This window comes from Microplitis demolitor, chromosome 5, assembly GCF_026212275.2.
Source record: "Microplitis demolitor isolate Queensland-Clemson2020A chromosome 5, iyMicDemo2.1a, whole genome shotgun sequence".
Taxonomy (NCBI): domain Eukaryota; kingdom Metazoa; phylum Arthropoda; class Insecta; order Hymenoptera; family Braconidae; genus Microplitis; species Microplitis demolitor.
This window is the reverse complement of record NC_068549.1, coordinates 21,621,370-21,647,045: the sequence shown is the minus strand read 5'-3', so window position 1 is coordinate 21,647,045 and position 25,676 is coordinate 21,621,370. Positions and strand designations below refer to the sequence as shown.

General features: G+C 25.0%; 2 protein-coding genes across 2 annotated transcripts in view; both read left to right on the top strand.

Moving 5' to 3' along the window:
* The window catches only part of LOC103579348 (all trans-polyprenyl-diphosphate synthase PDSS1), a 30,006-nt gene extending 9,755 nt beyond the window's left edge, over positions 1 to 20,251 (top strand). The window contains exons 4-10 of the mRNA XM_014444662.2: positions 5,557 to 5,712; positions 9,306 to 9,439; positions 10,789 to 10,930; positions 17,089 to 17,178; positions 17,485 to 17,616; positions 17,815 to 18,009; positions 18,276 to 20,251. Of these exons, the coding sequence (XP_014300148.1) occupies positions 5,557 to 5,712; positions 9,306 to 9,439; positions 10,789 to 10,930; positions 17,089 to 17,178; positions 17,485 to 17,616; positions 17,815 to 18,009; positions 18,276 to 18,497 (1,071 nt within the window). The 3' untranslated portion in view covers positions 18,498 to 20,251. The remainder of the gene's footprint in view (positions 1 to 5,556; positions 5,713 to 9,305; positions 9,440 to 10,788; positions 10,931 to 17,088; positions 17,179 to 17,484; positions 17,617 to 17,814; positions 18,010 to 18,275) is intronic.
* Positions 20,252 to 22,023: 1,772 nt separating this feature from the next.
* Positions 22,024 to 24,502, top strand: LOC103579351 (uncharacterized). Its single transcript, XM_008560709.1, has 2 exons — positions 22,024 to 22,109; positions 23,110 to 24,502. Exon 2 carries the CDS (start codon positions 23,121 to 23,123, stop codon positions 24,147 to 24,149), a length of 1,029 nt encoding a protein of 342 aa, XP_008558931.1. The 5' UTR covers positions 22,024 to 22,109; positions 23,110 to 23,120; the 3' UTR covers positions 24,150 to 24,502.
* Positions 24,503 to 25,676: the final 1,174 nt, after the last annotated feature.

Sequence of the window (25,676 nt, the reverse complement as noted above, 5' to 3'; positions counted from 1 at the left end):
GACTTATGATTGATTTTCAGTTGATAAATCAACGCGGATTTTCATGAATGAAAAAATCATTCGATTGAAAATTTATTTGTTTAAATAAAAAATAAAAAATTTTAAAAACTTGAATTAATTGAAATATTTAAAAAAAAATTAGTGACAAAAATTAAATTGAATTTTTATGATCCTGAAGTTAGCAGACAATCGAACATTTTTGGATTTTTTTTTCAAACAAATCAATTAGAAAAAAAAAAATAATAAAAAAATGCACATGTAGAAAATTAAAAAAACTACAGGTGCAATTTTTTTAAATATTTTTTTTTTATAATTTATCATTTTTAAAAAAATTTGAAAATTATTAGACGTCGGCTAATTTCAGTATCACAGAAATTAGCCGTCTAATAAATTTTGAATTTTTTTAAAAAGGATAAATTTGAAAAAAAAATATTTAAAAAAATTGCACTGATAGTTTTTTTAATTTTCTACATGTGCATTTTTTTATTTGTTTTTTTTTTTAAATTGAAGTGTAGAAAAAACAAAATCGAAAATTTTGAGTTGTGTGCTAACTGCAGGATCGTGAATTCTTCGTAAATAAATCAAATTTATTTTGTCATTTATTATCAATATAAAAATATCAATAAGTCATAATAAATATGTTTATTAAATTTAAAAAAAAATAGAAATTTCAATGCTTTTTTTTTTTTGTAAAAAAAAAAGTTGCTGATTTTATTTGAATAACATTAGCAGCAGTATTCAAAGAGACGTGTTTGTTTTCACTTTTAAAAATTCAAATACCATCGCGTATATCCAATCGGTATAGAGTTAAAATTAGCGAAGCGGAAGAAGTCGAACTGGAACCACAGAAGGTGAAAAAATGTGAAAGTGGTCCACCCCGAGGCACAGGTGGTCACTTTAATATCTTTGCTATCTTGCAAGTATTTTATAAATTTTATATTTATTCAACTCATTTACGGTTTTGTTAAAAAAAAAATTTTCACTTAAAAATACTAAAATACTATTGAACTTGAAATATTAATATTTATTCTTCGTACATTAAACTGAGACTAATATGGGTTCTGATACTTTTCATGCCCTCACATATATTTAAAATATATAAAGAAGCAACAGGTAGACAAACAGACTGACAAAGTAATATATAAAACCCATGACACCTTGTCGTTATTTTTTTATATTTTTCACTCGATATTTATTATTAGATTCCGAGTCAGGAATTCCCTAATTCGTAGTCACGTATTCCTGTTCGAATAATTTAGAAATAAAAAAATAAAAATATTATTTGAGCCATCAATTTTAAATAAATTCCTGTCGACTTTACTTATGGCTTATTAATATTCATAAACTCTTATGTCGTTGATAATTTGCAAATAAACTTAACCGACGTGAGAGTCAATTATACAAGCACGGGCTTTCCACTTAATTTGCGTTCAATAAACTTTTGTTAACGTACAGCTCATATTTAATAACTTTTATTATTAGATCTTATATTTATTCTATTATTAAAATTATTAACCTTTTTTTTAATCGTCAAAATTTTTAATTTGTCACTCATAAGAGGCTGGGTCAAAAAGGGAATTCCCAAAATTATTACCTTACTCTGGAAAAAATCATTTTCTTTTTATTAAAAATATTTTAAAAATTTTCAAATAAAAATTATGAATTTTTCAAAAATAAATAAAAATTACAATAATTAATTACTCACTAATTAATTTTAATTGGTCAGTCTCCTACATACAAAAAATAAGGATTTGGCGCAAAAAATTTAAATTTGACCCAAGAAATTTTTTCTAGTCTTAAGAAAATTTTTAACTTCAATTTAAAACACAAAATTTTTCATAAAATTGAAATTAGCCAAAGTCTAATAATTTTTGAATTTGTTTAAAAATGATAAATTACAAGAAAAAAAAATATTTAAAAAATTGCACTTGTAGTTTTTTTAATTTTCTACATGTGCATATTTTCAGTTTTTTTTTTTTGTAATTGATTAATTAAAAAAAAAAATCCGAAAATTGTTGACTGTCTCCTGACTTCAGAATCATTCAAATTTCCTTTAAAAAAAAAAATAACTTTTACTCAATTTTTTCTCTTGTCCCCTGTGCCCTCAAATTAAACCTATTGCACTTGTCCCTATTAAACGATAATAATAATTAATATCATTACATACATCAATTATTTTTTTTATGCCGTGTCCTTGGCGTACTCGACACAGAATCCGATCTACACCTCAGGCAATTTCAAGTAAAAGTTCTCAATCCAATATTGAACTTGCTTTCACGTTTGCTGCGCTTAAACACAAAAATATATAAATATATCCATTACCTGCACTCATTTATACATAAAAAAAATAATAATAATAACAAAAGATCCCACATACATCTGAAATATATGAAACATAAATTTAACTAAATGTCCAGTATCCCACGCATAGAAAAATATTAAAGTATCGTTAGCTATTTGATATATTTTTCAGTATTAAAATTATACGATACGCATGAGTACACATCTGACACGGTAATTGCTCAATGTATCATGCATATAATACTCTTCTATAGTATACTCATATCATATATGTCATAAACAGATTAACTTTTTTTTTTACGCTACAATAATCAACATCAGTTGTATTACTATTGAATTACTATAATCTAATAATAATCAGTAATGTTTTTCATGAATCACTAACGTTTTATGTGAAAGTGAAACTTAAAAAACTGCGGGAAATTTTTTTTTATTTAATTTTTCTATTGAGATTAATAAAAAATTAATTTTTTTAATATGGTGCGTTGTCATGGCGCGAGAGTGATGATAATTATATTATTATTTTTTTTTTTTATGATAATAGCAGTAATTACGAGATCATTATGTGATTGCTATAGAATATATTTATGTAGTTAGCATTTGAGATGTTTGAATAAAATATATAGATATGTATGTTTATATATTTATATAGATATATATGAAAAGATGTTTGATAGACGGATCAGACTTTCAGCACGTGGTTCGCTAGGAATTTAGCAAGGTCATAATCGGTATACAAACTGTGAATTAAAGAGTCAATGAAGTAATTGAGTAAAAAAATAAATAAATAATAATTACCCTCAATCTGTAACCTAAAAACATCAATAATGTGTTAAAATTAGTGATGTAAGACAGAGAAATTTTATGATGACAGTTGACATCAATGTATCAGCGGTCATTTTTTTGAATTTGAAAATTCCCGCGCTAACTTTATTTTGTCTGGAAAATTATTCTGGAAAAGTTGACCGAAAATTTTTTGCCGTCAATTCATGTCTAAATATAAGTGAAGCTAATTTTTCAAATTTTTTAAATTTATTCGTGTAACCAAATCGGTCGTTGCTGAGTGATACAAATTGCAGTTTACTGATGATTACAAATAATTGTACATCTAAAAATATTGTCTGGGAACTTATTTTGTAAAAAATTTACCGAAAATTTTTGACGTCAATTTTCAGTAAATTTCTCGTGATCGCTTTGGAAGCCTCTTGAGCTTAAAATATCAATTTTTGGAAAAAAATCATATATATCTTTTGTGAAGATAATTTACAGAGCTACAAAAAATGTTAATATGATTTTTTTTTATTTTCAGTATTTAAGCCACAATTTTGAATTTAAACTCGTTTAATAATTTCCTGAATTACTTTGTTCAAAAAAATTACTTCTAAAGCTTCTAGAGCGCGAAATATAAAGTTTAGGAAAAAAGTTACAGAGACCTTTTTTACAGAGAATTTAAAAAGCTACAAAAATGGTCTGATTGATTTTTTCGATATATTCAAAATTCGCGGCGTAATTTTAATTTCAAAATAATCTATTTCTTAAATGATATTACTAATTATTTTTTTTTTAAATTTTAAAAGTCTTACTAATTAAATTGTGTCATATTAACTTGATATGACTGTAATAGAATTCCACTAAATCTATCTCCAGGCAAATAAAAATAAAAATAATATAGAAGTAAGCAAAAGTAACTAAATGCACTTATAAAGTAGACGGCTGGATGATAAAATGCGGTCGCGTACAAGAAAACGTGAAAGGGTATATCGCAATAATTATCCAAGATGCAATTTACTTGTGTGTGTAATACACATATACATTGCTATTTGTACACATGAGTTCCCAATAAGTTAATAAATTTAAACCCAGACATCTTAAACAAATGCCACATTGCTAACATTTTTTTTTAATCATTTTCAAAAATTATTATTTATTTATTTACTTTTTTTATTCATTCGAAGAAAAGTTTTAAAGGCGCGGTTTCACCGATTTAATAACACCGTTATTGTTTACTTTACTCAGAAGTATTTATTAACAAGTAACAACAAAATATATTCTTAAAATTTACACGCACGTATTTAAATTTCGTAATCAATTCACTTATGGTTTTTATTTTTTCACTTTTATTTCCTTGTTATTGTAATTTTTTGTTATTTATTACTGATGGAATACTTTTTAAATATTTATACTATGGAAAATTATCTTATTGTTTAAAGAAAAGAAACAAATATTTAAATTTAAATTGAGATTAGACACGTTCATGATTATTTTCTTTAAAATCAATAGCAATTGAAATTTTATTTTTAAAAATGAGGTTACTGATAAATTTTCATGGAGATTTCAATGCATGTGCGTACATGAAATTTATTTTTTATTAAAAAAATTTTTTTAATTTTTATATATATATATAGAAATAAATTAAATTTATATTTTAATTGATTACTTCAAAATGTAATCTATTAAATTGATAAAAATCTTTTTCCTTCAAGGTTTTTATACTTCATTTGAATATTACAAAATAAAATTTAATTTATTTGAATTTTAAAAATCCATTATAACTTCAATCGAAGTTTATCTTGAATTTGTCGGCTAAAAAAATGAAGACAAATATTTATTTTAATTTTTGAACCTTTTTTTTTTTATAATTTTTTTTAGTCTGTGTGTAATAGAACATTTACCTTGAAATAAATATTTATTTTTGATAAATAATATATTTTTGGTAACGATAGTATATATATATATATATATATTAAATAATTAAATATATAGAAATAAATTAAATTTATATTTTAATTGATTACTTCAAAATGTAATCTATTAAATTGATAAAAATCTTTTTCCTTCAAGGTTTTTATACTTCATTTGAATATTACAAAATAAAATTTAATTTATTTGAATTTTAAAAATCCATTATAACTTCAATCGAAGTTTATCTTGAATTTGTCGGCTAAAAAAATGAAGACAAATATTTATTTTAATTTTTGAACCTTTTTTTTTTTATAATTTTTTTTAGTCTGTGTGTAATAGAACATTTACCTTGAAATAAATATTTATTTTTGATAAATAATATATTTTTGGTAACGATAGTATATATATATGTATATTAAATAATTAAATAAATAATTAATAATTTAATTAATTATCGTAAATAAAATTACAAAATTTTGTGACTGGTTATCAATAATTGTAAAATTATAATTTATAATTTTTTATAGATGAGTAATAAATAATTATAAATTTATCTTATTTTTTTTGTGACAGCAACGAAACGAAAGAACCCGAGATCAAAGTATTACGACACCACGTGCTATGAGTTCGATACAAACACAACAGCCTGGATCATTACCTGACGTACATTTAGATCCGTATCGATTGATAGAAGATGATCTTAAATATGTATATGATGACATACGACGGGTGAGTATATTTATATTTATACTATCATGTGTAAAAAAAATTTTTGAAAAAGTGGTGACTGTTCTAAACTTCAAAACGCGATACAATGACACTTTTTTCAGACAATTTTCAAACTTTGAAAAATAAAAAAAAAAAAACAATTGGACTTCATACTTTAAATTAACGTTTTTAGACTTTTTTTGTAAACTTTTTTTGATTATTAAAAATCCTATATTTCATAATTTTTTTCCTGTGAAAAATTTGATTTTAAAATGATCCTAAAGTTAGCAGACAATTAACAATTCTCGGATTTTTTTTAAACAAATCAATCACAAAAAAATATGTACATGTAGAAAATTTATAAAACTACAGATGTAATTTTTTCAATTTTTTTTTACATAATTTACTCTAAAAAAAAAATCCAAAAATTATTAGAAGCCGGCTAACTTCAGTATTTCGATTTTGAACCCTAAACTTTTTTTTATCATATATTAATATCAAAATATTCATTGACTTTTTTTTTTTGAAAAACGTCTACGACTTTGAAAAACGTTCAAAAAAAGTTCGTGGTTGTCTTGCCCTTTAAAGTTTAAAATATTCAACCTTTTTTCAACAATTTTTTTACGGAATACTGTACAAAAAAATATATAAAATGTTATTAACATTAAAAAAAAAAAAAAAAAAAAAGATTTCACTGAATCACATTGTAACGTTTTCTTATTGTCGGCTCTCTTCAGCGAAAGTTTAAGTTCTAGATCATACTCCATGTGCAAATATATACATATATACATATATATCTCTATATATATATACATATATATTTAAGTTAGATTTTTATACTCACGGTCGTTCAATCGTTCACGCGTAGAGAATAGCTAGTGTAGAAAGCACCTGTCTCGTTTGCGCCGAGTCACGCAAAGCTTGTAAGAGTCACTGTCCGCCGGCCCTGACCTCCTCATTCACCACTTTACCTCACCATTATTATCATCATTATTATATTACACTAACAGATTTATCATGATCATCATTATCATCATCCATCAATTATTTATTCATCTAATATATTTGTTCACGACTATAGCTAGCGTATCTATCATTATATCACGTATACACTCATTACTCCTCTTATTAATTATTTATTTTATTTTTACAATTATTCAATAATCTTTACAGGGAATAAATTTTTTTAAATATTTGAAATCAGTATTTGAGTTTTAAGAATCATACAAGTTGAGCTTATCTCTTTCATTAATTGATAATTAATTAAATTTCAGAGGAGTAATGTTTTAATTAAGCTATTAAAAAACACTTGACACTATTTATTAAACGTTAAAACTATCCTGGTGCTTTGACAGACAATATTTAAATATATATCTTTTAAATGATATTATTTATAAAAAAATATTTAAGTTTAAATATCTGAGCCGATGTGCTGACGTTATTTATTTATTTTACGAAAACAAAAATAAATAATTATTAAATATTATTTTTAATTAGAGACTTTGAGAGATGGTAAAGACATTACTAACACACTCGAGTATAATTACGTTTAACCACCGGACAATAATGGGTAATTTGTGCTTAATGATAACAACTGGTCAATTTTATTATTATTCAACCTCCCAGTAACTAAAGACTTTGTTTGCTATTTAAATATTTAAATATATTTATAAAATAAAGTAAATAGTTTTGCTGGCAGGATATTTTTAAAATAAAAAAAAGCTTTTATTTAATTGCACCGACTCAACAAACTCTATAATACACACGGTCAAGTCAGTTTCCGCGTATCTAAAGTTCATCATTCGATAAAGGCTTTAAGTATTCCGATATTTAAATATTTATGATAATTCAAATTAAATTACCAGTTACCTAAATCTCAAACTAAAAATTGCATATTTTTGTTAATTTATCCCACATGTTAAACTTAAAAATTTATCACTATTTTATCCCAGATAAATATTTTTTTAAATTACACAAAAAATAGTCACTGCTCATTATAATTAAAAATTCACTAAAAAAAAATAATTTTAAAAACTTGTCATCAGTTCTTTTAATTTATTATTTTATCCCAATGTTCATCTTACCCCGTTCTTGTGTAAAAAAAATTTGTATGTAAATTTCTCATAAAATTACCAATGAACGACTGCGTAACTTTTAAAAAAAAAAAAAGCCCCCCCCCCTCCTCTGTAGTGATAACAACCTTCACATTATCGGAAATCCAAAAAACCAAAAAGTTTATTAAACTAAAAGGTGTTTTCCGTACCATGACCCTCGGGCTAAGAAAAAAATTCAAATTTAACAAAATGGCGGAGTTTTAAAAAAAAATTCAAATTTCGCGCGAAAATTTAATGATTACTGACCCGCCAAAATTACATTTATAATTCGATTGAAAAACTGAAGATTCATGGTATGTAGAAATATATATATATATATAAGTTGTGATTCAAATCAAATCAATCAGATGATTTGTTTTCGAGATAACTGCAGTAATTTTGAAAAATGTATCTTTGAAGGTATAGACTATCGGAATATGTGAAAAAACAAATTGATATTTTGAAAATTTAACACTAGTGGTCCCCCTTAACCCATGAACCCCACAAAAATTATATATATTTTGATATATCTAAACATGAACATAAAAGTTGGTAATGCGCCAATAACGACTTTCAATAACCTGTCCAGAATTCAAATGAACCCTTTGCGTCACTTAAATTCTCATTCCAAAAAAGTCATTCCGCATCTTACATTGTCGTATGACAATAAAAAAAAATATATATTTATTTGTTACAAAAAATGTATAACAAAAAAATGAAATGATCGGTAAGGTTGTCTCGAAACGTTTAACTTATGAGGTAATGAGAACAAACGTGAGTTGTAAATTGCTACACACACGCACACTGTAACCAAAGCGACTTTTTTGCGCAATGTGTGTACGATTTAAAAGGGTGTCGCTAAACATCCGGCATTGCTCCTTTACGCATACATATATTTATCCACTTATTTATTTATATGAATTTCAAAACATTAATGACCTCAGAATCTCCACTTATATATTAGAGATAGAATGTAATTTCATGGAGTACCAGACTGGATAATTTTCTCCGATTATTTTTTCTTTGTTGTAAAAAATTGAGTCAAGGTCATCTCATTATTTTTATAAAAATTTAAAAAAACATATTTGTTTAAAATTAAAATAACTTTTAAATTACTGAGTCTACGAAAAAATGTAAAGAATACTTTTTTGTCAAGAATTTCGTCCTCTACAAATTCATTTCTATCCATTTTTATCGTATTGTTGATAAATAATTCACAATTTCAATTTAAAGTCCATAGTTAGTAATTAACGCTGACCAAATTCGATTAATAATCGACGTTTTTAAATTTAAAATTCTGGCTTAATTATTGAAAATATGAAAAATATATATGAATAAAATTTTATAGGAAATGAAATTGTCTACAAAAAATTATCAGGTGACTTTGTATGTAAATTCAATAGTTCAGGCACAATTTCAATTTTAAAGTATACTATTTTTTTTTAATTTTTGTCGAAATAATTTGAATTATTGGATAATAATATAAGTATTTAATACTGTGTGTTTTTTTTTTATGTTTAGGAGCTCATCAGAAACACAACAGTTACAGAATTACAAGAAATAGCAACGTACTACTTTGATGGGCAGGGAAAGGCTTTGAGACCAATGGCAGCAATACTTATGGCACGAGCCATCAATTACCACAAGGAAAGAAAGTAAGTGCATATGACTTTTGCTTTATAAACATTTTACTTTTAACTATCCATTCATACATATATATTTATTTATTTTCAATAACTACAAATAGTTATTAGACTTGACTCTTTGTTTTTTTTTTTTTATAATAATAAAAATGAAAAATTTTAAATAATAAAAGTTCATATATTATTATTATTAATATATATATTTTAATTTTAATGAATGACAAAACTATATTTATTAACAATTATTTTATTATTAAATATATGAAAAATGAATTATTGGCTATTAAAATTTATTTAAATTACTCAATAGAGTTAATAAATAACAATTACTCATTACTGTTACACATGATAATAAATTATTTTTATTGTCAGTTATTTATAATTCTAACTGATTTATATTATTATTAACTGATCCGATAAATTAAAAGTTATTTCAATAATAATATTCTTCGAGTAATAAAAAGTTACATTACGAAAAATATTGAGTGACACGAAATGAAAGACAATTTCAAACTTGTAATGGCCGCCCTCGCTTTTAGCTTCAGCTAACCTCACTTTTGTCTGAAATCGGTTCCTTTCATTTCTTGCCACACAATATACTTTTGAACTGATGTAATATGACGAAGGTCGACTTTGAAATACTTGGGTACGAATCTCGGTATTGATACAAGAAATTGTATAAGCGGTTTTCAGATTTTTTTTTTTTTCAGAGTACCTTCTTTATTAAAATTTTTAAAATTTGTGACATTATTAAGCATCATTCAAAAAATATTCTGCGAAATTTTCATAAGAAAATAATGAAAAATAAGCCGGTGGTAGTGGGGAGAGACGAGTCACCTCAAAAAAAAAGTTTCCATGCCGTAGGCAGGATAACTCATGACTACTTCGTCTTAAATCAAAAAACTAAAAAGATTTCTTTAGTACATAAGTTTGACGGATTTGAACAAAGGAATAAACAAAATATTCATTTTTGAATTTTTGGTAAAGGTGCAATAAAAAAACTCTGATTTTTATGTACCAAAGAAATCTTTTTGGTTTTTTGATTTCAAGTGAGACAGTCTTGAGTTATCTTGCCTACGGCATGGAAACTTTTTTTTGAGGTGACTCGTCTCTCCCCACTACCACTGGTTTATTTTTCCATATTTTTTCATGAAAATTTAGCAGAACATTCTTGGAATGATGCTTAATCATGTCACAAATTTTAAAAATTTTAATAAAGAAGCTACTCTGAAAAAAAAATCTCAAATATATGCTCTTTTTTTTTTTTTTGTATCTCATACCCGTTTTCCCATTCAATAATGATAATAGTAGCAATAACAACAATAATAATAATAATAATAATAAAATTAAATTTTTTTAAGTGATCTCTTGCCATCACAACGACAAGTCGCGTTGATAGCAGAGATGATTCATGGCGCATCATTAATTCATGACGATGTGATTGATCAATCGGACTATCGCCGAGGAAAAGATTCCGTTAACGTTAAATGGAGTCAAAAAAAGGTATGAAATTTATTATATTCATTTATTTATGTATCATTTAAATAACTATAGTTATAAATTATATACAGTACATTTTATTGTCATTAGTATTATTATAACGAGGACTAAGTAAATCAAATTTGAATACGATTAAAGAAACTTTGGAATGAAGCTCTCGCTCCCAATCGTAATCAATAATATGACGCACGGTAAAGAGGCTAATAAGATGCACGCACAAACGCACTTTCTTGACCACCACGAAAGTATCCCACGAAAGTACATGCCCATAATTTCATTTTATCTTTTCATAATTAAAATTTAAAAAACGTTAACGATTTTATGGAAAGAAATTCAACTTTCGTAAAATTTTTATTTTAAAAAAGAGTCTCCTGTTATAAAATAATTCGTTCAGAATCTATTCTATTCATTTTGAAATTCTATTTAAAATTAAATTCACTTATTTGTCAGCCGTAAGATGGACGGCAGCGTCAAAATTTGTCGAAGGCGCGAAAGTAATTACGGGCAACGAAGGTCCCGGGTTCGAATCCTGACTGCGGTCTTTTTTTTTTAGTAAAAAAAAATGGCGCGTAATTTAAAAAAAAATAATTAAATGTCAAGGGAATTTAAAAAAAATAAAATTTTCATTAATGACATCACAGCTCATTCATATTTAACCACAGGGTAAGAGTTAAGAGCATTTAATTCATAAAACCAACAAATACTTTCACGTCTTTGCAGGATACAGATGTCTTAATCAAGACAAACGTCTCAATCTTATTTTAAAATTATTTCACAATATTTACTGTTAATAAATTTTGAACGTTCATTTAAATGCCATCGCTCGGTTAATTTTGATGACAACTGTTTTATTCGTTAGCATAATTATGAGCATGAGCTTAAGCAGCAATCAGCTCACGGATATTAATTTTTAAAATAATTATTTGTCTAAGCTATCAATCAGCAAACACGTTCATTATCAATTATAATGACAATACACTGTCAAGTAAATTAGTAGCTAAAGAAAAAAATTAATTACTAAAATTTAGCAATCGAACAACGGACCGTGAAAAAAATATTTTTCTTCGACTCAAATTCCATTTCCTACTTTCCCGATACTATCACGTCGTGACTATAATGAATAATAGCTTTAAAGTTTGCGTCATACATTTAACTTGTAAAAGTCATTTTACTTGGTATCAACATCGTATTTTATAGAAATGGAAGGTCTTTACGAGATATAACTATTAAAGCTCTTAAATGATTATCTGTAATAAATCTACAAATTAAACGGTTCTGAAAGTATGATCATATTGATAATAATAAAAATAATATCAGCTACACAATAAATATTTTTTATTATAAAATTTTCTATTGCGAGATGAAAATTTCAAAAAAATCAAGATCTTATCATTTATATGAAAAAATAAATACAAGGTATAGTTTGAATTTAAAAATTTATATGACGGTCTTATTTATGTATATAAATAAAATATTTAATCTGGGCACATTCGTTAAAACTTGCTATTAATTATTTAGTTAGTTAATTTATTAATTAATTGAATATATTAATAAAAACTGTGTTCGATTGTACAGAATGCCTGCCAAAGAAAATTATTTTAAAAATAAAAACGACGATCCAATTATTTTTTTTATTTTTTACTTTAAAAAAAAAAAAAAATATATGTAGGCACAGTATTCAATAATAATAATTATCATTACGTTATTTTTTTTTTCTCTAATAGAACACAAGAAAAATAATTAAAAAAAAAATAATCTGCTCAAATTTATTTATCATTAATATATAAATATTAATTAATTAATTATTAATAGTAGCACTAAGAAATGTATTAATGGTACTTGTAGTAATGACATGTATATAAAATATATGAAATCATTGTTTTTTTTTTCAATGTCCCGGTCAACTTGTTGAAGCGAATGACAAAAATGTTTTTTAAAACGAGATCAAATAAATAAATATTATTAATTTGTTATGTAGATAAATAAATGTCTGTAAATTTGTTGAAACTTAATGCCACTGAGTTTAAATAATATTTCTTTTGCGGAATTATCAATAACTTTTATTTAAACGTACGATTTTTTTTCAAATAGAGACAATATATATATCCACAGATACATATAATATATTATATATAGTATTGTTAATTAATAATATCGAAAAGATCATTGTAAAAGAAAAAGAGATTTGTAAATAATATAATAATTATTATTATTAGTATCAAGTCAAAGGCCTCTACACCTGGACATTTGCCAGTCAACTAGGATCCATTAATTTTGTTATTATTTTCCATCACTAATTCAATTTTTCCTTAACTATTTTTATAGCAAAATTATTAAACCAATTATTTATGCTTACATCAATTATGTTTTCATACTAGTACCGACTTTCGCACATAATAACATTAATAACAATAAAAATAATTAGTTTTCGTAATGAAATTTCTATCGCGTGATAAAATTTTCCTTTTATTACCAAATTGTCATTAAAAAAAAAAATTTAATTAATGCATTAATAATTTTTTATTGGTCCGAAATATTTCAGAATATTTTTTTTCGCGGATATTTTTTATGACAGCGGTTGTAAAAAATATCAAGAGTTTAAAATTTGTAATCAAGTATCTAATAAATTGTGTAATAATAATTATTAACATGACGCTAAATAACTGTACTTTTGCTTCAATATATATTTATATATATACATAATATTTAACGATAAGGATGTGTAAATCACAAGGACAACGACACGAACATTTAAAAATATAAATAAATATAATGACAAACCCATTTATCAATTCGATAAATTATTAAAGGGGAATTAGTGACACAATAAATTTAAAACTATCGTGAGTTGTTTTTTAATCTTAATTGATCATTAAATATAAATTATTAAATAATGAATAATAATAGTAGGAATAATTGTAATAATTATTTTAACCAACGGAACTTTGAATGGTAAAAAAAAAACGGTATATGGAAATAAAATAAAATTTAAGTAATAAAGTGTAGAAAAGTATAAGATAAATATATATTTAATTTAAATACTTGTTGGACAACTCGACATAACTTATATTATGTATTTCGTAAATTGTACTAATTCATCCGAGTTAAATAATCCATGGAAATTTATATATTTTTTAAAAATAAAATAAATTAATTTCTTTCTATTTAATAACCGGGAGTGTCATGAAGAAATTTACTGCCTCAATTATTGATATTTTGTAATTTAAATATTTTTAATATCAAAAAGTTATTGCAATATTTTTTTAGCTCTTGAATTACCTAAAAAAAAATTCCATTACTGTTTTTTTTTTAAATTCATATTTTTCACCCTAAAAGATTTTGAAACTCCGAAATTTTTACTTAAATTCCACCTGCGACTTTGAAATAAATATATCTGCCGAAATACTGCAAAAATGAGAAATATCATTGATACCTTTTTTGTAGCTTGTAAAATTATCTACACGGAAAAAAATGATACTCAAAATTTTAATAGTTTGTAGTTTATTTCCGACTTAAAATTGGTATATTCGATACTAATATCAAACCAGGATCATAATATATATTACAAAATGGCTATTATTTATATTAAAATTTGATACACATACAAGAGCAAAATTTGTAATTTCATATATTAAAATTAATATGAAAAAGAATCGATATATTAGTACCTACAGTTATTACTATTCAAATAAACAGAAAAATTTTAAAAATGAGGAACCGAAAAATTAGTAAACGTACATATTAATATATAAAGATCTAGTATACGAATTTTTCATGTTATTATTTACTACTTATTCGATATATGTACACAATAAATTAATTTATAATAACGAATAAATGACATTTTATATTAATTATTAGTCAATGGGATAGAATTTATAAAATAAGAGTTTGAAATTTTCGGTATTTTTATGAGAAAAAATCAGTATCTAGTATACTAATTTTTCATTTTATTATTTGCCACTTATTCGATTTATGTATATTGTAAATTAATTTATAATGATGAATAAATGATATTTTACGCTAATAATTGATCAGTGATATCGAATTTATAAAATAAAAGTTTGTAACTTTGGTCATTTTCGACTGGAAAAATCAGTATCTAAGATAGCAATTCTTAATTTGACCAATCATTATTTTTTAATAGATTATGCCATAAATTAATTAACTTTCACTAATAAGTCACGTATTATACCTAAAAGTAATAATATTTATTTACTTTTTGAAATAATTGATAGTAATTTTTAGGAATCTACGAAAATTAGTAAACTACTTTGCATTAAGCACATAATAGTACTAATTATTGATAACAGATTCCCCTTTTTACTATTATTTATTAATTTTTAACATCCTATTTTTTCCGTGTACAAAAAAGTACTGATTGATTTTTCCCATAAAATAAATATTTATGGCTGTATTTTAAAAAACAAATTTCTGAAAATTTTTTATAAATTAAAATAATTCCAACACATTATTGGTATTAAATTAAAATAAATATGATAATTAATAACTATTTATTTGTTAAAATACAGCATAAACTACAATATTGTCACTTAGGTAAATGATACTCAATAAATTAACAAGCGAAGAGAAAATAGTCAAGTAATTTTCTCTATGGGCATTTGAACGACCCGAGTGTCGATGCATTTTGAATGATGAGCAAAGCCGTTAATGTATAAAAAATAAGTAATTTTTTCGTCTGGTCTTTGTTGAAAGTTCTTAGGCTATGTAAATAATCATGACTAGAATTTTCAACTCGACTCGACTCGACTCTTAACTTCACTAACTCTTAAAGCCTACAATGGATCGTAAATAATAGTCTTGCCGCAAAAATTTATCCGCTAACGCTAATATTCATACTACAAACACCTTTATATATATTTATATATATTCATTTTTTAAATTATTAAAAGGGGGCAAAGTGAGTCTGAAAAAAAAATCTCTATTGATTTTTTTTCTCACTTTACAAATAAATATAAGTGAGCAAGTGAATGAAAGCATTACTACTGAATGAACGGTTGTATTTTTAAATAAAAGCATGCAACAAAATTTAAGTCAACTTCCAAAAGCCGTCATTCCTATTACAAAAAAAAATAAAACAAAAAATGCGCACATGGAAAATAAAAAAAACTACAGGTGTAATTTTTGAAAATATTTTTTTTTTTATAATTTACTGTCTAAAAAAATCCAAAAATTATTAAACCTCGGCTGACTTCAGGATCCTAAAAATTTTTAGTTTTTGGATTTTTTTAAAACGATAAATTATAAAAAAAAAATATTTAAAAAAATCGCACTCACAGATTTTTTAATTTTCTACATGTGCATATTTTTAATTTTTTTTTATTTTAAATTGAATTTTTGAAAAAAAAAACTCCGAAAATTTTGAACTGACTCTTAACTTATGATCCCGAAGTTAACTGACAATTAAAAATTTCGTATTTTTTTTTCAACAATTCAATTACTGAAAAAAATAAAACTAAAAAATGCGCACGTAGAAAATCAAAAAAGCTACAGGTGCATTTTTCTAAAATATTTTTTTTTTTTTTTTCATAAACTAAAAGTGCAACTTCCTATATATGTTATATTCCAAAAATATTTATAATTTTTAAATAAAAAAAAAAAAAATTACGAAAATAAAATAATAAAAAACTCAGTCTGTTACTTTGAATATTTTTCCTGCTGACCCGCATAGAAAATTTTGCTTAGTCCACATGGGCTCATATTTCCCGCGTTAACCCTTAATACCATATTTTTTTTTTTTAAATTTGAGACTCATCTTACCCCTTAAAGTTGTAATTTATATAATGCCTCTCATTTTACCCCAAGGGTTTATTTCACCAACTTTTGACTCTAGATTTTTATAAAAATAAATTATTAAGAAATAAATAAATATATATATATACATATATATATATATATATATATATATATATATATATATATATATATATATTTGGTGAAAGGTAAGTATAAAATATTAAAATTTAACGTCAAGGTATTAAATAGTCACCGCAACAACTTCCTTAATTTTAAAAACCTCACTCTTAAATTTAAAATTTAAAAATAATAAATATAAATATTAATAATTATGTCAAAAAAAAAATCATGACCTAATTTACTAAACTAGAAACTAAAAAATAAATATTTTTATATTGTTACAGGTAACAATGGCAGGTGATTTTATTCTTGCAGTGGCCTCAATGATGATAGCGAGATTGAGGAATGATGAAGTTACGCTTACTCTCAGTCAGGTATCAACACAATATATATATATATATATATATATATATATATATATATACATATATATTTTTTATTTAATTAATTACATCATTGATTCTCTTTTAACTTCCATTCAAATTTGTTTATTATTAATTATTATTATTTTTACAACAATTATGATTTTAATCTAGTCCTTGACTTATTTTTACTCATACCATATTTTATATTTTTTTAATAACAATAATAGTTTACGTACATACGAGAATAAATAATTCCTAATTATTTTAATACCCAGTGATTATTAATTCTGTAATTTTTTTTTTTATGTCTGATAGGTCGTTACGGACTTGGTACAAGGAGAGTTTATGCAATTGGGGTCTAAAGAAACAGAAAATGAACGATTCGCGCACTACCTCACGAAAACGTATAGAAAAACTGCGAGTTTGATCGCTAATTCTGCCAAAGCTGTAAGTTTTTATTTATCATTAATTAATATTTCTACTAAAATTAATAATTTTTTTTTTTTAATAATTTCAATAAAAATTAAAACGTTCTTTAAATAACTTTTAATTGAAAATGTAAATTTACATTGGCAATTAATTATCATAAGTAATAAAATATTTTGAATGAAACGGAGAAGTTGAATTTATTTTTTTAAATTATAGGTCGCGATGTTGGGAGGTGCCGATGAAAAATTATCAGATGTAGCTTTCCAATATGGTAGAAATATTGGTCTGGCATTTCAATTAGTTGATGATTTATTAGATTTCGTATCATCAACAGCGACAATGGGTAAGCCAACAGCGGCTGACTTAAAACTTGGTCTTGCTACTGCGCCTGTACTTTTTGCATGTGAAAGAGTAAGTTATTTAATTATTTATTTAAAAAAAAAAAAAAAAAACATTATTATTATTTTTCTTTTAAATTTTTTTTACGAAAAAAGTCTGATTCTAATAAATTTAAAAAAAATTTTATTTAAATTCAAACATTTAAATTGCAAAATTATTGACTTGATTTTTTTAAATTAAAATTTAATTTTAAAATTCCCGCGCATTTTTTTTTAATTAAAAAAATTATTAAAATCAAACTAAAAAAAGTATTAATGAAATTTTTTAATTTGTTTTAGTATCCAGAATTAAATCCAATGATAATGCGCCGATTCCAAGAGCCAGGAGACGTAGAGAAAGCTTTTGAATTAGTACACAAGTCACAGGGGCTAGACCAGACGAGATTTTTAGCTAAAAAACATTGCGAAGAAGCTAAAAGATTAGCAGAATCATTAGCCGAGAGTCCATATCAAAATTGCTTAGTTAGAGTCGGGGATTTCGTAATCGATCGTATGAAATAGTTCTAATAATTTAAAAAAAAAATAACTCGAAAATTGAGCGATTGATTTAAAATTTAAATCGATCCTCGAAGAAATAAATATTAATATTTAACATCAAACCATCGGGACATTGAAAATAAAATTTGTATTTCTTTATAAATATTAAATTAATATTTGTTTTTTAAGTATGCGTAGTTTAGAATGTGCGATGTTAATTTAAAGTAGTTAACGAAGTTTAACATTAGATAGTTATTAACAAATTAAGTCAACTCTACTGTTGATTAATGAATAAATTAATTAATTGATTAATTGAATTGCTGATTGATCGAAATATTTTTTTAGATAAAAAATGATTAATTATATTTAATTTAATTGAATGATGTGACGTGTGAATGATTGAGGAAGAGGTTAAAGAGATGGAGAGAGAAAGCGGGTATTTTTTTAAAAAGATTAATAAGGTTGTACGATAGATAATTATGTATTGATGAAAAAAAGTATATATTGAAAGATAACTGGTTACTTTTGTCGTTTTAGACTCGAGACTAGACATTATAATACTAGTCGAATCTGGTAATTTGACTAGACTAATAAATTACCGCAATTTAAATTTATGAATATCTCTTTTAAATATATAAATGTATGTATATATATTTATATGAGGATAAATAATATTGTAATAAAATTGCCTTATTTTAAAATAACGATAAAGTTTTAAATAATTTATTAATGTTAATGAATTGACAAATTTAGTATAATAATTTATACTAAAATTTTATAAGACCGTTTTAAAATAAATATTTATATTAAACAAATAAATACAAAGTATAGTTTGAATTTAAAAATTTATATGACGGTCTTATTTATGTATATAAATAAAATATTTAATCTGGGCACATTCGTTAAAACTTGCTATTAATTATTTAGTTAGTTAATTTATTAATTAATTGAATATATTAATAAAAACTGTGTTCGATTGTACAGAATGCCTGCCAAAGAAAATTATTTTAAAAATAAAAACGACGATCCAATTATTTTTTTTATTTTTTACTTTAAAAAAAAAAAAAAATATATGTAGGCACAGTATTCAATAATAATAATTATCATTACGTTATTTTTTTTTCTCTAATAGAACACAAGAAAAATAATTTAAAAAAAAATAATCTGCTCAAATTTATTTATCATTAATATATAAATATTAATTAATTAATTATTAATAGTAGCACTAAGAAATGTATTAATGGTACTTGTAGTAATGACATGTATATAAAATATATGAAATCATTTTTTTTTTTCAATGTCCCGGTCAACTTGTTGAAGCGAATGACAAAAATGTTTTTTAAAACGAGATCAAATAAATAAATATTATTAATTTGTTATGTAGATAAATAAATGTGTGTAAATTTGTTGAAACTTAATGCCACTGAGTTTAAATAATATTTCTTTTGCGGAATTATCAATAACTTTTATTTAAACGTCCGATTTTTTTTTAAATAGAGACAACATATATATACACAGATACATATAATATATTATATATAGTATTGTTAATTAATAATATCGAATAGATCATTGCAAAAGAAAAAGAGATTTGTAAATAATATAATAATAATTATTATCATTGTCAAGTCAAAGGCCTCTACGCCTGATTGAACATTTGGTGTGGGTCAATTAGGATTTATTAATTTTATTATTGTTTAACATCGCTATAATACTACTTTATTAACTTAATTATTACTGTATGAGTATTTTTATAATATAAATAACTATTAAATCAATTATTAATTATTCATTATTTTTATTTTAGATTTTTAATTTTTAAAGTTCCTACTGTCACATTCAAATTTAATATTTTAATTTTTTTCATCTATCTATTAAACTTTAAATTTTTAAAAATCGAATTTTACTAAGTTAGAGCCAGAAACCATTGGCTACGTGCTATACTGTCAGGAAGCACACCAACTCTGCAATGGCAACATAAAGACCGATGGTTATTTACCATAACTGGACCCAAGTTAAGTTCTAGGCATTTACTGATCACTTGGTTACCATGGCGAGTTTGCCTGACACTCATTTCTGGCCTAAATCTGGGCCGTTTATCAAACGCTATGTGGAAATTACAAAGCCAATCCAGTCCTAAGACCAGTAACTAATAAAAAATTCGAATCGGGTCTTAATCGAAAAAATTTTTCTTCTCTTTTCAAACGACATCTTTATGACATTTTAACGTTGTCTCACTATGTAGATTCGGAAATGCGCTGCGTGCAGCTGTAGCGTAGCACATTTCGGAATGCACCCTTATTAATTATTCTTATTACTTGCGCAGTAAATTTAAAAATTTGAAAAATAAATTATTAGAAATTGGAGAAAACTAAAAATCGTACGTCAAAATAAAATGGCGGCAGAGTATGATAGAAAAATATTTAAAAAAATAAAGAAAAAAACACTTGAGTGTTTGAACAAACCTTGGTGGGGAAATAATATGCAGAAGGGTGTCCTAATACACTTGGAGATTTAATTTAAATTGCTCCAAGTGTATTGCAGCTAAAAAACGTCACTTAACTGCTATTTCCCACCAGACGATGCCAGATGATTTTGCTCAGGAACTTGGAAGTCATCAGCATCAGCAATTCGCAACACTTTACACTAGCACTGAACACTCAACACTTAACGACACCACAGACACTTTCACAATTTAAATTTTATAAACACTGGACATTTTAATTAAACAATTACTATGAGCAATAAATTTAATGGATACTTCCGCGAGTTAACTGCGTTACTGTGTTTCAATTTAAACGTAAAAAAGAATCTGGACTACTACTGCCTTTGTATATGATACTGACTGCCGCTATTAAACCGCTAGTTGATACAAAGCAATCGAATTTGCTATTCATTCTCCCACCTCCAGTTTAGTAAAAACTTGAACGACTACAGCAATGTACAGTAGCGCCATCTTGGCGCGAAATTTCAAAATTGAAATTTAATAATTTCATTGAAATTTATATATATCGATAATTATATTGATTAGACTACAAAATATGCTCGCAATTTTTTATTTTCATCTCAAATTTATTAATTATTTTTATTACTTGCGCGGTAAATTTGAATATTTGAAAAATTACTTATTAGAAATGGGAGAAAAATTAAAAATCGTGGATCAAAAAAAATTGTGGCAGAATATTATAGAAATATTCAAAATATAGCTACAGCTGCTCGCAGCTCATTTCGGAATGCACCCTGTGCTGTTTGGGATGATAAGCAAATAAAAGTGCAGAAACTATGACAAGCTCCAAAATAAAATTTGAAAAATAAAATTTGAAAATTAAAATTACGTATTACAGTTTTTTTTAACAAGTTGCGCATCTTTATTATTAAATTTTATTTATTTACTTACTTTTATAAATTAAAATTACCAAATATTCAAATTAAATTCAAAAATTACTAACCAGCAGATTCCATTTATTTATGGCGCTTCTTTTTAAATTAGTTAACTATTTTCCCGCTTGGGTGCTCGTTCTAGTTTTTAATCTTTCCAACTCTGCGACAGCAAAACACATGAAAGCTCATGTAATTTTATCATCAAACAAACATAGAACTCATTAGCATCAAAAAATTCATCCAGTCAACAGAAATGTGAGTATTTTTTTACAAAAAACAAAATAACAATTAATTATCCTATTTAAATTCCTCAAAAAAAAATTAATTTTCATTTCAATGTATCGTCAAAAAAAAAAAACATTTAAAATTTTTTTTCTTTTTTTCTAAAAATTAAATCGGTTTCTAAACACAAAATCCTAACCTTAAATTTTCTTAAAAAATTAAAATTGCATATAAATTTTATTATCACAGCAGTATCGATTAATTATAATGATAGTAAAAAAATCCAGACCGGCAATTAATATTTTTTTTTAACAAATTACCAAAAATTTGATGATCCTGAGTTAACAGACAATTAACAATTTTTGGATTTTTTTTTCTCAACAAATCAATAACAAAAAAAAAAAAAAATAAAAATATGCATACGTAGGAAATTGAAAAAACTACAGGTGCGATTTTTTGAATATTTTTTTTTTATATTATTAATTTTAATTGTTGCAATCTTAACTGTACAACTTCCGTTTTCTACAGTTTTTATTCTTTGCATATTTACATCAAATAGTCTTTTAGGTTACGTTGCAAGCAATTTTAAGTCCCTATTTTCGTGGGTAAATATTTTTCATATATTTCTAACAAACTACTCTAAACTTTTTTTTCGGAATATGTTTCTTGGCCATCTTTTTTCGTTCTCTATTCCATACATCTCATTATTAGCTATCTATTCCCATTTCTTTTTCCATACTTGTTTTGCAATCACGGAGTATTTTTTTAGTGGGGAAGATTGCAGACAGGTGGCAGTCTGCCGGCTATATGGAGCAAATCCCACAGATCAATGCATTATATCAATTTGTGAAAAATAATTCATTTGCTCTCTGTGGGATTTCGAACCTGAGCCTGGCCAGTACTTGCGTTCGAAGACAAGAGTGTTATCCATTCGACCACAAGTACTGGTTATTTTTTGTTTATTTTTTTTTTTTTTTTTTTTTTATAATTTATCCATTTAAAAAAATTCAAAAAGTACAAATCCAATTTACAGTTACAGTTACGATGGAAGAAAATTCAAGTATCCAAGTTGAGACCCCAATTACTGTAATTGAAAAACCATCAGAAAATCACGAGGAATTAGAACGTAAAGGAAAAATTTTCACCCACTCCCTAACTTGTGACAGCAAAGAATGTCCTCATGCCGAGTGCCCGGAGTTTAAGTTACTGCGATTGCATCGTAATAATTGTGACAACGTTTATTCGTTCCTCTGTCACCCTTGCAGACATTGGCACGTTGTCTTAAGGTATCACATAAAAAATTGCAGTACTTCGATATGTCCGCTGACGGAATGTATGCGAGCTAAAATAGTACGTCAGCATATCGCCAACATGCGAGATAAAAAGCTGCCGAAAATGAATTCAAAGTCCGGTTCGTCTCGTAGAAAATTCTCTTACTCATCAATTACCAGCGGTAAAATAATGAAACATCATTTAAATGTCATAAAACATAAAGTTCAGCAGACGCAGGTTCTACGTGGACTGGCTTCCATGAGTATTGACAGTTCATGTAGCTCTGGTGTAAATAATAATTCGTTGACTGAAAGAAATGTCAGTCTCAATAACGGAAACACCGATTTATTAAAACGAATTGAAGACATTGTTAAATGTCACTTTAATGATCCACTCAATCCATCAAGTTGCATCTCTAAAGCACGAACTAATTTTTTTAAGTATGTTGATAAGTATGGGGCAACACTTGGACCTCTTTCTAGGCACTCTATTTATCCAGGATTTGAATTTCTGTTTAATCCAGTTGAAATTGTTAAAAAAGTTGGCGATGTTACTTCACAGATGCAAACTGTTTCTATTGAACGCGATAATCGTAGTATTGGTTTTTCAACTCCAAGATGTAGTCGTGCTTCTATTCAAGAACTCGATTTGTCTGCCATGAGCTTGACGGACTTTCAACCGGGAGTTAACATTAAAAAAATAAGCAAAATACGAATGGATAAAATTCAGCAGGACAAATTACTTGAAGAAATGGCGGCTATGAATATTGATGATTCCGTTTCTAAATCTGACACCAGTTAGTTTTGTTAATGGAACAATTTTATAGATCGAAGTCTGGAAGACGGTGATGGAAATAAATATTTTTTGCCCTTTTTAATACAATTACAGGTCTTGCGGACTAATTATAATTTTTAAAAAATGCGCGCGTAATTTTAAAAGAAGTTTTTAATTTTTAAAATGATTTTTGTGATCAGTAACAGGATTTGTCAACACAAACAATTTTTTTTTTTATTTTGTTCAATGATAAGAAGTTGATTGCACGAAATTTTCAGTAGAGGAAAGTAAGAAATATTTAAATTAAGACTCGTCTATTGGCGCTGGTTATTTTAAGGTTCATGTCTTTATCCACAGAATAATAAATATAAAGTAATTTATACCATAACAATATTATAATTTTACCCCTATATAACTAATCGTCCAGCTCCCTTTTCTAAAAATAAATTTTTTTTTTTATTAGTTATAGAGTAATTAAATTTTATTTTTATGAGGTAAATATGATTTTTTTTTTTTTTTTTTAGGTTTTATTTCTAAACCATTTTTATAAAATTTCTTCCAAGATAACCATTGAATTTTTTTATGACAAAGTTTTATTTTATTAACTCGGAAAAATCGACAATCCGCTGTTAGAAAAAAAAAGTCTTAGTAGAAACCAATCGTCAGGATCTTCAAGCTCTTAACATCTATATTGACAAGTTGAAAAACCAAAAACATTAAAAGTATACATAAGTATTAAACTAATGTTTCACTATATTTATTATTCACGTACTTTATTAATATTTTATTAATATTCTATAAAACGTTCTTATTTATGAAATTTATCATAGTGAAAATGAAAAGTTTATTTATATTTTATTATAGAGTAAGTTATATAAAATCATCGATTTAAAATAAAAAATTCTTTATTTAATAAATAAAAAAAACCTATGACCATTGACAAATAATAAAATAAAGTTTCACTTAACGACAATTATTGATTATTTATTGAACTGTCTTATACCATTTTATTTTAAATTAAATAAATATTTCCAATTATTTAATAACACTGCATATAGTCAGGGAACTTTTTAATTATTTTAGTGGATTACATGGAAAAGTCAGGGAATTTAAGTTTCAAAAATCTGATCTGTAGTCACCATGAAATAATTTATTTTAATAAGCTTTTAAAAAATAAGTCCCCATGAATTTTAAAATATTTTTTTTTTTATAATTTACTGTCCAAAAAAAAATCAAAAAATTATTAGACCTCGGTTAATTTCAAAATCACAAAAATTTTTCGTTTTTGAGTTTTTTTAAAACAATAAATTACAAAAAAAAATATTTGAAAAAATTACACCTTCAGTTTTTAAAATTTTTTACACGTGCAATTTTTTATTTTTTTTTTACAAATGAATTCTTCAAAAAGAAATCCAAAAATTCTTATCATCTGTCACTTTCAGGAACACAAATTTTCCAAAAGATGTCAGCGCGCGCAACTTCTCACAACAAAGCGAAATTTATTTATATCCACAATATATTTTTAAACACTGAAAAATATTATTTTACATATTT

Bases quoted from the DNA above. Each gene is read 5' to 3' on its own strand.
- LOC103579351 (XM_008560709.1), top strand. From the start codon at position 23,121: ATGGAAGAAAATTCAAGTATCCAAGTTGAGACCCCAATTACTGTAATT.